This window comes from Schistocerca americana, chromosome 2 (genome assembly GCF_021461395.2).
Source record: "Schistocerca americana isolate TAMUIC-IGC-003095 chromosome 2, iqSchAmer2.1, whole genome shotgun sequence".
NCBI lineage: Eukaryota > Metazoa > Arthropoda > Insecta > Orthoptera > Acrididae > Schistocerca > Schistocerca americana.
In genome coordinates, this window is record NC_060120.1 from 789,838,865 (window position 1) to 789,852,741 (window position 13,877).

General features: G+C 38.5%; 1 protein-coding gene across 1 annotated transcript in view; it reads right to left on the reverse strand.

Moving 5' to 3' along the window:
• Positions 1 to 210: 210 nt before the first annotated feature.
• Positions 211 to 13,877, reverse strand: part of LOC124594435 (protein split ends-like) — a 364,635-nt gene continuing 350,968 nt past the window's right edge. Inside the window, exons 21-22 of the mRNA XM_047132811.1 lie at positions 9,660 to 9,818; positions 211 to 2,697 (exon numbers count right to left, since the gene is read on the reverse strand). Of these exons, the coding sequence (XP_046988767.1) occupies positions 2,569 to 2,697; positions 9,660 to 9,818 (288 nt within the window). The 3' untranslated portion in view covers positions 211 to 2,568. The remainder of the gene's footprint in view (positions 2,698 to 9,659; positions 9,819 to 13,877) is intronic.

The window sequence follows — 13,877 nt, forward strand, 5'->3', positions numbered from 1 at the left end:
TTATCAATGATAATGAAATTACTCACCCTAAAACTTTAAGTGCTCTTAAGACATAATATGGCATACTGTTCAATATTTATAATTTTATCATGCAACTGAAAGACAACTAACGATCAGGTTTCTACCAAAATAACAAAGACCACTTATAAGAAAGTAGGAAAATGGTGCAGGCATTACACTAAGTTATGAAATGAATAAACAACAGCATTATGAAATTTCCATTTATTTTTATTAACACTTTATATTTTCATTCATCAAATAACTTAAATCACTGGACGATCTTTTTATCAAATGAAATTTAGTAACTTAATGCAGAGAGATCACAGCCTAAGGTAGTCTCTGAAAATATTTACAAGTTTTGTTTCCTGCCTTCATAACCGAATCGGCTGTATATTTAAACAATCGAACTTGTGTCCGCTTCACCATAGTTCATTTTTTTCCATTTTTCCATGTTTTACTTTTGTACACATCAAAAAATATATAATGATTTCACTCACTTTTACATAATAAAAAGTGAAAATAGAATCTGGGATGACATTTTGAGCAAACTGACATTGAAAAACACCTTTTTAACCACTTATGGCATATCTAAATTTAAAATAATTTAAAAACAAATAAATCTAATGCCAAAAATACAAGACACTCTACACAATACATTTACATCATCTTGAAGCTAGTGAGAACAGAGGCTAAACAGAGACACCTCTGTTTATTGCAACAGGAAATAAAGAGCTATGTGTAAGTACGAAGAAATGCACATACTAAACCGCAGGAAAAAAAAGTACACATTTAACAGTTCTATCTACACACCAATATACATCTATCCACAGTATTACAATTCTTCCTATACACATGCGCTCATTTCTTATATACATATATTTAAACCACATCGCGTGTAGGTACATGGACTAAAGAGTCGAACAACACTGCACAATTATAGTATTTTTATATACAAAATATACAAGTAATGAAATGATCTTAAAATTAATGATTATGAATGATGAGTAGATCAGTCCAGTTTTTCTTATGAAGATGTAACAAGAGTTTTATAATATATATAATTACATACTGTACATCGAATAAACATTCGCACGAACGACGGTACCTACAGAAAATTAAAAATTACATATGGTACACCTGGCAGGTTTTATGTAATATGCGCGCTGACATACAACTCTCGTAACACTGCCCGTTAATAACAGACTCGAAATTTTAACATAAAACACGTTTATTAATAAATTGTACTTATCTTAATCTTCATATTATTTGTTAAAATGTGTAAGCACATGGTACATAAATGCATGTGACATTCAAATATCTTGTCCTAGTCTCGATTTGATCTCACTAACACAGCTACTCATTGAAAATATGCACACACTATAGAACAGAATATCCTTTGGGTTCTTTCTACAATTGTGCTTGCCTAAAAGCAATCAATTTCAATGAGTATAACTGCACTCATTGCGGCCAAAGCTTAAATTATTATAAATATCCCTGTGTCGTCTCTCTCTCTCTCTCTCTCTCTCTCTCTCTCTCTCTCTCTCTGTCACACACACACACACACACACACACACACACACACACACACACACAGTTTTGGTAAATTAAAACACATTTATAAACTGTTTGAATGTAGGTTCCAAACAGTGTCACACAATCAGGAAACATCTGATTCACACACAAAGACAGACACATTCAAAGTCAAAATGACTTGCAGTTTCTTCATACAAGACTATTGTTGCGTCACATTAGAAACAAAAATGTAAGAACTGCTGGGTAAAATCTTCCACATTAAAGTGTTAAACTGTGACTAGAATAAACTATTGTGTCCATAAATATTATAATGCTATTTTTCCGCCTATGGACAACAACACAATCTACAATATACATATTTATACACATATTTATTTATTTATTTATTTATAAAAATAATCAGACAACTATACAGGAATGTTACCCAGCATTTCTCATATTTCCTTTCAGCAAGCATGCAACAATAAATCTTTAATATAATCTGTTACTTCTTTACAGCTGAATACACCAAATTGCATCATTGGTCACCAGTAGTATTAAAGACACGTTTGATCTGATAACTGTGATGCTACTGGCTTACTGAATGTGAATCAATCAACAAATCATCTAAGACTTTGCAGACATATCCGCTATCTCATTAGCGAAAACCATCACACATCATTTTTTTATTCCTGATTCCCACAGGAGTTCAAAACATATGCCTGATACTAAACATGCAGAGAGTAAGAACTCCTTTCCGATGCATTCAAAATTAGGCCCCTCTTCTCTTTTTCTTCAAAAAACAAAAAAAATTCTAACAGAATACAACACCAAAGCACATTTCAGAAAACCTAAACAAAGCAAACAATCTGAGAAATTCTGTACTAGCTGCATGTTTAGTGCCAGGCGGGCCAGCACCACGAGCCTGCCACTGACCACCACCCAGCCTTCTTGCTGACTGCTCTACTACGTGCTGTCAACTTTTCTCTTCTTCCTGCTGGGTGCCTTTTGGCCATTCTATAATTCACTTGACAAAGGTCCACTTATGTCAAGTGTTCACACTGTTGCAATAATTATGAGTAGGTGTGCTATGTCTGATACTCGATGCAACAAGTCAGGAGCTATTCTAGCTAGGTTTTCGTTAGCAAACTCACAGGACGGAAAGATATGCACCACATATGCAGCCTGAAAATGAAAAATTACAATCAGATTTTAAATAACACAGTCTACACATATCTGGAAGATAAAATATACAATTTAAAGAATGCAAGTGATGTACACTCTTTAAAAAAATGACACACCACAGAAGGAATTATCCAAATGGGATAGAAATCGGTACACGTGATTTACATGTACAGACAAACAAATGATTACAGTTTCAGAAAAATTGGATGATTTATTCGAGAGAAAGAGCTTCACAAACTGAATAAGTCCGTAATATGTAGGACCAATTCTGGCCCATTGCGAGCATTGGCTTTGACCGATAGAGATGTTGGATGTTCTCTTGAGGGATATTGTGCCGAATTCCAACTGGCATGTTAGATTGTCCAAACATCAAGCTGTAAACATTCTTAATTGGGGAGAGACCCAGCAACCTTGCTGTCCAAGATAGGGTTTGGCAAGCACAGACAAAGGTAGAAACTCTCACACATGTAGATGGGCTTTACCTTGCTGAAGTTTAAGTGCAGGGTGGCTTGCCATGTAGGGCAACAAAAAGGGCACAGAATATCGCCGACATACCGCTGTCGGTCCTGCAACGAAATGATGTAGTACTCCAGACCATCAAAATGGCTCTGAGCACTATGGGACTTAACATACATGGTCATCAGTCCCCTAGAACTTAGAACTACTTAAACCTAACTAACCTAAGGACAGCACACAACACCCAGTCATCACGAGGCAGAGTACTCCAGACCATCACACATGGTTGTCGGCACCGCTGTCTGGAGTGTCTCCCAACACATCTTCACTGGTCATCAGGGTTCAGTTCATAGCACGACTCCAATCAAAGAGACTCCACGCTTAAGATGTGTCTGGTGACATCCTGGACTGCAGTGGGATACCAACCTGACTGTCACCCTTCGTACAGCCTGACAATAAGGACAGATGGTCTGGGGTGCACTGCTGTACATTCACAATATTCTATGCCCCGTTTTGTTGGTCTTCATGGGAAGCCATCCTGGGATTTTCAGCAAGATAATGCCCATCCACACATGGCGAGAGTTTTTACTGCTTGTCTTTGTGCTTGCCAGCAAGGTCACCACATCTCTCCTCAATTGAGAACTTTTGGAGCATTTGGGCAGGGCTGCCCAACAAGCTTGGGATTTTGACAATCTAATGCAGCAACTGGACAGAATTTGCGCAATATCCCTCAGGAGACATCCAACAACTCTCTCACCCAATTCGTCTGAAACCATAATCATTTGTTAGTCTGTACATGTAAATCACATCTACCAATTTGTGTCCCACCTGGATAATTTGTCTTGGAGTGTATAAGGAACTCCGCGGTACAGAGAAAACTAAATTATTCAACCACACATTCAAAATTTAGAACAACTCAAACTACATATAAATGACCACAAAAAGGGAAAGGGGGAATGGGCTTATATTTCCGGAATGAAATTTCACTCTGCAGTGGAGTGTGCGCTGATCTGAAATTTCTTAGCAGATTAACATTGTGTGTTGCACCAAGACCCTCACATTTGAGTCCATTAATGTACTGGACAATATAGTCTTTGACTTCATGCACTAGGAGTGTTCCCGCTGTGTCATGATGAGGTGGCCCACAAGCTTAAGTATGTATGTGAATCAGGTCTCCAGGTCACCAAATGTTGCCCGTGCCTGATTTAAATAAACACAGATTCCAACACCAGCTCAGGAGAATTCTGTCCTAAGCAATTTATTATATGATATATACAACACGCCATATGAATGTATCAAAAACTATGCTGTGCAGACAATCTGCACTATGTCAGAGCACCCCACTGGAAACTTCAAAAAGTCAGTGACAATGAAATATAACCTAATAAAAGGGCACAAACTCAGTTCAGAAGATACCTTAATAGTACACCACCACTCATATTACAGGAATTCAACAGTAAAAGAAACATTAGAAATCTAATTGTTCACCATTACATTTGACAGATGGTGGTTATAATGTTACCGAGCCTGGGAATAGGTACTAGAGAAGACTGTGAATGTGATGAATCTTAGGCAGCACTCACAATGGGCCTTGGAAATGTTTTATCTCACATTTCAGAACAGACAGACAGTGCAACACAACATTCACTAAGTGATGAATACTATAGTAGAAAACTAAGTACTGTTATAGTTAGCTCTATAATGTTGACACTAGGCAGGCACACTAGTAGCCCAAAGTCTTCCAACATCAACTGACTGTTACAGACTCTGACCTCTGATGTGGTGTGTGAAGAAAATTTCAACAAATGTCACATTCCTTTGATCCTATGACTAAGCAGAGTGACAATTTGTGAAATGGTCTGCAGTACTAAGGTGCACCTTTCTCTGGTACCATGAAGATATTCTGTCGTTCATTTACTTAAATGGTGTGTTAGGCACAGCTATGTATTACTGAAATCTGCTAAAACTAATTCACATTTTCAAAGGCATCACTGCTTTCTGCCTGCCAAAGTACAGACACACAAAAATTGTCTGCATATGGAAAAACTGGATGGTACGCATCTGTAGGTAGATGGGCATTGTCAACATTTGGTTGCTCACACTATCTAAATTGAAAATTTAAGTAGAGAGAACACATGCAAATGTAAAACTGCAGGTGTACTCTGGATCTTGCATACAATTAATAAACAGTTGCAGACAGAAATTTCACTCTCAGGAAGACGTGCTCCCATAAAATGCCTGATTTATAAGAAAAATCAGCAATGCAAGACAAAAATTGAATTTTTCTGCTGTTAAATGTGAATTTTGCTACTCAATAACTTCAAACAACAGAGAGCAAATTTTACGCTACTATGCGCCAAAATAAGCAGCAAGGCAGAGAATTCATTTAAAAGGATCCAAATTCCTCACAGCAAACTGCTGAATTTTGGAATCATCTAATAAAACATAGAAGAAAGTTGCCACACACAATTCCTAAATTCTGCCATACTCTGGAACAATCAGTAATTTAAAATTGTTGAGGATTTTGCAGCTTCTTCTTCACAAGCTGCCTGTTGGCTTTAGTCTCAGGGTCTTCAGCTGACTGTTGTTTAGTCGATTTTCTGAGATTTCCCCAGCACGTTTGGTAGCACTGCCAAAGAACTTTTAGGTGAACCCTGACAATGATAACCACTTGTACTGGAAAAAGTCAGAAAAATCACTAAACAGTGGTTGGCCAGAGATCCTTAAGGGAGTACAAACATGCAACATACCCACCATTAATTTATCAACCCAGCAAAATTCCAGGTTATAGTATCAACAATTACAAAAGGATAGATTGCTACTCACCGTAAAGATGACACATAGAGTTGCAGACAGGCACAACAAAAAGATTGTTACACACTGAGCTTTCAGCCATATCCTTCTTTTTTTTAAAAAAAAAAAAAAACACACACACACAAAACTGCTCTCTCTCTGCCCACCCTGGGCAGACTTAGACTACAACTGTTGCATTGAACGTCAGCAGCAGTCTGGAGTAGGGCATGAAAAACGGGTGGGAGGGGGCTAAGAGCATTGTCTGGCAGAATGTGCTGGGACTAGGAAGGTGGCAGGACAAGACTGCAACACGCAGCATCTGGAGGAGATTGGGAGGGGGAGGGGGAGAGAAAAAGATAAATGGGCATGTTGGGCAGAGAACACCACCCAATGAGAGTGAGGGGATGTGAATTGGTAGGAGGTTATAGGACAGAGGGGGCACAAACTCTTGGTTGGAGTGTGTGAGGACAGTAGGTTATTGTAGGATGAGACCAGGATGTGCAGAATGGGTTGCAAGAGTACCTCCCATTTGCACCATTCGGAAAAGCTCTTGGTGAAGGGACAATGGCATGGACTGTGATGCAACCATTGAAATAGCACATGTTACGTTCAGCTGCATGCTGTTCCCCATGGTGGTCCTCTTTTCTCTTGTCCAAATTTTGGCAGTGGCTATTCTTCCTGGTGGACAGCTGGTTGACGGCCATACCAATGTAAAAAGCTGTGCAATGGTTGCAGCAGAACAGGTATGTGACATGGCTGCTTTCACAGGTCGTCTGGCCTCTGATAGAGTGGGATAAGATTGTAACAGGACTGGAGTACTAAGTACTGGATGGGTGGTTTGGGCAGGTCGTAGACCTGGGTCTTCCACAGGGATATGATCCTTGTGGCAAGGGGTTGGGACTGGGAGTGGCCCAGGGATGGACTAGGATTATGTGGAGGTTGGACGAGTGACTGTAAATGTTAGCAGGGGTGGGAAGGGTCTTGGGTAGGATGCCACCCACTTCAATGCGTGAAGCCCTAATGAATGCTTTGATTATCTATCATCATACCCAGAAATTAGCTTGTACTACCCAAGTGCTTCCCATTTCTCCAAAAGTGCTGTTTCTTCGCTGACCCAACCTCCACAACAAACTAGTTCATCCCTAATCCACTCCCAATCCCAGCTCCCTCCTGCCCATTCCACCCACCCAGCACTTACTACTCCAGTCCTGTCACAGGCTTACCCTACCATGTCAGAGGCCAGACCCCCTGTGAAAGCAGCTACGTCATATACCAGCTCTGCTGCAATCACTGCACAGCTTCTTGTATTGGTACAACTACTGACCAGCTTCCACTAGCATGAATGGACACTGCTGAATTGTGGCCAAGGGCATGTGTGGTGCTTCACAACCCACACCATGTGAGTCATCCATCCACCACCAGCTTTTCTGTGCTGAGCAGGTAGGAGTTATCTTTACAACAGATTCTCCACTCCCTAAAGTTTCCCAGCCTCAGTCTACAAAAACCTACTGTTCCCACACCCGCAAGCAAACAGTTGTCACGCCGGCCTATAACCTCCCATCAATTCATGTCTCCACACCCTCATTGTGCACTACTCTCTGCCAATATTCCCACCAATCTTTTTCTCTCTCTGCTACCCCCCCCCCCCCCCCCCCCCCCCCCCAGCCTCCTGAAATTGCATCTGGCTACCTTCTTGTTCCTGTATGCTCCACTAGACAGTGCTCTTCTCTTCTGTCACTTGTACTCTTCTATCCCTCCCCCTTCTCTGCCTCACTGCACATTGCTACTTTCATTCAATGCAACAGTTGCAGCATGGGCAGAGCAGTGGGGTATGCCTGCTTGTGTGAATGTATGTATTTTCTTTCTTTTCTGAAGAAGTCTTTGACTGAAAACTCGATGTGTAACAGTCTTTTTGTTGTGCATGTCTGCAACAACTCATGTCATCTTTACAGTGAGCAGTGATCTATACTTTTCATAATTGTTTATGTTCCATCAGTAAGTTATTTGATATATGGCCCTTAGGTCTGCTGCCAGATCATCTTTTGTGTATTCCACAATATTTCTTCCAAGGAACTGCTTGACATAATCAGGGGGTTGCTGATAGTTATTGCTAGCAAGGAGCAACTGCTGCTGTCTGCATTGCAATAATCCGTATGGAAGCTTCATGTGAAGGTCGCAAGTGCATGGTTCAGTTACTTAGCATTTCAAATCCCCTACAGTGACCCTAGCTGTGGCCTTCTGAGCATGGGCCACATAACCAGTGTTGCCACTAAGGGTCACTGTGGCTGGGAGGCAAACCAACATTGTTAATTGAATGTAACCTCCACTATGTTGCAGCGTACCTGTCATCAGAATTGTTTGCTTATCTCTATATCTAATGGTTGCAAGTGCAGGTTTCCAAACTGTACTTAACTGGCATTCTGAATTCCTATTAATTAATCTTTTTATTGAGTGAATATGTATTGCCTCTTTACCTCACAGTCCCAAACAGACAAATCTGAATAAACAATTTCTGTCTTTTCACATATGTAGTGTCATGTACTAGAGCAGTGCTCTTGAGATTTATCTGGCTGGTCCAGACGTGGTCTTTCTGGGACTGTGTGATAAAGGAGGCAATATGTATTGGCACAGTGTACACCTTAATAAATAGGGACTCAGGATTCCAACCAAGTACAGCCGGGAGCCCTGCACTCGCTGCCATTAAATACAGAGAAAAACATGTATATCTGACAACAGGTAGACTGATACATAGTGCAGGTTCTATCTCGCTAGATTTTGCTTGGGTCCTGGCCACATTGAAACTATCGACAGCATCGGTTACCAGCTGTGTGCATGGAAGACTATACAGCTCAGCTCCTGATAGGAGGCCCTGAACATTCTACCATCATTAGTCTGCAAGCAACCCAATCACAGAAGAGTGCAACTTTCAAAGGTGGTTTCCATACAGATCATCCCAATGCAGACACCAGCAGCTGCTACTTGCCAATAGTAACAAACAGCCACCTCCTGATGATGTCATGCAGTTGACTTGAGGAAATATTGTGGGGATAACAAAACAATCTGATGTCAGACCCAAGAGCCATGTATTAAGTAGTCAATTAGTTCTAGGGAAAGTCACCAAATTTTCATTTTAATATATTTACTATTAAAAAACTGATTTTAGTTTGGTTAAATGATTTGAAGTATTTTGGTTCTGTTACCCTATCACTTAATTGTTAAATACAGTTACCTATACCTATACATCCAGTGTTTCAGAATAGCTCAATACACAAATTTAGGGAAGTTATTAGCAAGTAATCATTTCTGAATCTATCAAGTATCTCCATATTCACTAGTGCAGATTCCACTTCATCTTCAATCCACACTGTTCCTGAATAAAAATCTTATTTTTTGAGGTATCTTCTCACTTTTATTCTTAATTCTTGTTTATGAGTCAAAAATTATGCTGTTACCAATTCTGCTTTAATTTAATTTCAACATAGATTATTACTTAGATTTCTCTGTGTAGGATAATAAGAGTTTATAGACAACAAAATATGTGAAGTAGTTAAATGTATTGCGTAATCAGAACATTGAGGTAATAGGACCTAACACACTACAGAACTAATAATTCGAGAATGTGTGTAAACCCCAAGCATTCTCCAGAGCTGGTTTCAAATAAATTTTACTTCTACACAACACTAAATCATCCTCAAACAGATGTAATAATATACCTGCTGAGAGCCAGGGGCTGCGATGTTCACAATTCCAGCAGCTTGTTTCTGTTGTAAATATGTGATAAAACCTGTCTGTAGGTTATTTGATTGCTGCAACACATCCATATGATCCCGGCCACATGGTAGAGCCAAGAGCATGCAGTGTTCATGATCAATCTGAAAAAATAAAGACAAAATATGTTTAAGAACTGTGCTAATTCTGATCTAATTATGAAATAAACATGTTGGAGCTACCAAAAAGCTGACTATTATGAATTCATACGATTATGATAGAAGTACATATACAGCCGTGCAAAACAGGTGCCAATAGCCATGAACTGCGACTCTTTACCAAAAATTGAATCAATATTTATTTGGCATCTGCTGGAGCTTAAATTGAGAAGAGTACGAAAGAGAGATCTAGAAATATAGTTGCCCTCATGTTCAAAGGTAAACATATAAACAAATTTCTTTTATGGCAAAATGCTGCAAAGAATAGCTTTTACTTCTCGAACTGAAAATTTATATCCTGTTGTCACTCTGATTCATGTTGTCCTCAAGGTCACCGTGGTAAAAATATACTTTTAGTAACCACCAGTTTTCTAGAATGTGCACTGAACACACATTTTTACTGTAACCATGTAACATTTATTGGAAAAAAATTACCTATTGTAAATCAATTCAAGGTCATCTCATGTTGCAGCAATATATGTACATGGAAAACAATGTAGATGCTAAGTTATTTACACTCTGCGTACTGTTTCAATTAATTTTTGAGGAGAGTAGCCACATCTACAGCAGCAGATAAAGAAAATAAATATATAACTGTGGCTATTAGAGAGTCCTCCTGTGCATCTGAATTTCTCAGTTCTTTGAAAAAGCAATGCACTAATCCACAGTTCTTAGATTACCATCACTGATATAAAAACATACATAGGAGAGTACTTCTCTCATCATGATGAGATCAACGATAACAAATATTTATAGCAAAAAATGAAATCAAAGGAGTGTTGGGATGTCATAAAACAAAAAGCTGGAAAAGGCAGGCACAATTTTAATTACATACATATCAAAGACAGGGGTAGGATAAATGAAAACCCTCAAGAATTGGTAAAGTTTGTGAAAGAGTATTTCTCTGGTATTGCTGAGAGGCTGCAGCAAAATTTTCCTAAATGCATGTAGCACTCACAATGACCTTCACAGCAAGCACAATGACGACGTTTCCCACAACAGAGCCTGAAGTCAGAAAAACAATACAAGAATTAAAAAATATGAAGGGTCAGCAGGTTTAGATGGAGTTCCAGTGTAAGTTCAGAAATTTTTCAGAGTTCTAAAATCACACATGAGTTGCGCCCTTACTAAAGAAAAGTAATTGAGTTCACAAAAGTGGTACTTGAAGCTCGTAACAGGGAAGACTGTGTTTCGGGCATATCCTTAGACTTGTCCAAGGTCCTTTAGCACTGTTGCCCATAAAATACTACTAAACATGACGTTTAAGAGGAACAATGAACAAGTGGTTCCAGTCTTAACTGGAAAACAGGTTGAAAAATGTAGAGAGACAGTCCTCACATCTGCTACTGATACGTTTTTAGTAAAACAACTGTCAAACAAAAACACAAACACAGGTGTTCTCCACAGTAGTATATTGGATATATCAAAGGCTTCTGAGACAGTATTAGACATGGAAAAAAGGTTCTCTTCACTGATTACAGCAACATCTAATCACTGGTTAAACCCAGAGCTCCAATTAGATATTAAAACTGAAACCCTCAAGGATGTTCGCTGTTAGACAGGATGTAATAAATGTTATTGAACATAAAGAAAAGAAACAGTATACACTTTAGGAATAAGAGGGAAAACAACTCTGTCACATTAGGTATAGATGATAAATCTATAGATTGTGTATCAAGCGCAAAGTTATTACGGACGAATACTGATTACCAGTTAACACAGAATGAGCATACAGAGACACTGGCAAAAATGATGTCATCAGCATGTTATGCTCTTGAGGGGTTTATGTGGGTACCTATAAGGTTTACTAATTCAGGTGCCAGTTGAATGAGCAAAAGATATATTAGTTCATATTATGCCACACTAATGTAATCTGAGAAAGCAGTGGGGTGAAAAAAAAAAACAATGTACCTTCAGATTTTTTACAACACCTCTCTGGTTTTAATGCTTGTAACATACAACTATGTAAGTAACAATAAAAATTTATCTAGCTCATGAAAGAAAAGTACGTTATTTCTACGAGCTTCACGTACACCTGTTTCCCTCTATGTGCTCCATGAACTATTGGAGCAAATCTTGGGAATAATCCTCAAAACACATCATCATCGGCATTGCTGTACTATGATAGAGAAGAGGTAATTATCATTAACAGGAAGAGATCTTTCAAGACTAATCATTTCGCATTCAAGTTGCAGAAGATAGAAAATAGTACCTATCGTTATGTCCTGCCATGGTGTTTGTATAAAAGAAAAAACTTTACCAACTGACAGGTGCTTCTGAGTACCTTACTACCATCATACCTTCTCTCTTGCCAAAGTAATTGTATGTTTATACAAGTTTTACCATCCATTTGCAATAGACAACATCTTACAATATTATACCATTCCTATGTTAACTCAATTCTTATCCACAGGATTATTATTTTTTAGGGAGCAAAGGCACGAAACGTGAGAGTTTTTAAGTTGAAAAAAAAAGAAGGAATAATAACTAGAAGTAGTAGTTGGTTGGTTTCTTTTTAAAGAGCTATTTAGAAAACTGAGCATCTTACTACACCATGTGAGTACATCTACCAATGTGTGGTGCATATGAGGGATAACATTGCTAAGTATTTCACTAATAGTTCTATACAGAATCATGGAACAAGAGCCTGTATGAACTTACATTTACCCAGGAAAAACAACAAAAAAGCTCAAAACATTATTTTCTATCAAGGGATAAAATTGTACAATAAACTGCCCAAGGAAGTGCAAGATATTACTAAAATATATCTGTTCGAACATGCAGCTAAAACATTCTTCACAATTAATGCAAATGACACAATTAAAGATTACTTGGAGGACTCAAAGAGTCCTAGGTAATAATCCAAGGAGTTAACTACAATGCCTGGTCGCATTTCAATACATGATCAAGGTTTACTGCTTTTGAAAGAAATTCATATGTCAGTATCTGAAGGGCAGTGCATGATAGTGATGTACTGCTGTGTAGTGCTCCCCCCTCCAAGCTGGCAGAGGGGAGGACAGGAATGAAATATGGAGCACACTTGAATGTTGGTGGCTCAGAAATTGGTTGTCCAGACATACAGGAATTATCACAAGGGGCATAGCAGCATCTTCATAAAGAGCTATAAATGATGAGTCACAGGTAGCAAATATATTTAATAATCATTTCTTAAATATAGTAAAAAGTGGAGGGACAAACAGTTCAAGAGAGAAATCACAGCAGTATGTTGAAAAAGCAACTCTCATAGAATTCAATCACATGGATGCATCATCAACTTCTGCTTCTGAAGTTAAGAAAATTATATATTCTCTCAAAATAAAATACCAACTGGTGTTGACGGTGTTTCCAATAGAGTACGAAAGATCTGTTCCCAATAACAATCCCTGTCTTATCTCAAACATGCAATGCATCTCTAATGCAAGGCATTTTTCCAGAGACATTGAAATATCCCACTACGAACCCCCCTCTGTAAGTAAGGTGATACGACAAATGTCAATAACTACCAATCTGTTTCATTGATTATGTCATTTTCCAAACTTTTTGGGAAGATGATGAATTCTAGAATGGTAACTCATCTGAGCAATAAAAATATCCTCAGCAAATGACAATTTGGATAACAGAAAAGTTGTTCTATTGAGAATGCCATTCACATGATCATTCACCAAATTTAACAAGCATAAAATAATAAAAAAGCACCAATTGGCATTTTATCCGGCCTATCTAGGACATCTGACTTTGTGAATCAGAATATTTTTCTAGATTAACGTCATATCTAACCAAAAGAAATCAGAAAGTTGTACTTAGCAACTCAACCAATGTTGTCTGGGGATATGAATCTGACGGAGGAGGAATCATGTATGGGGCCCCGAGTCTCAATCTCAAGTCTACTACTGTTCCTCATATATATCAACGAACTTTCATCTAATATACAAGAAGCAGAATTAGTTCTTTTTGGAGATTACCTTAATATTGTAATCAATCCAAGCTTACACGTGAAAACAGGAA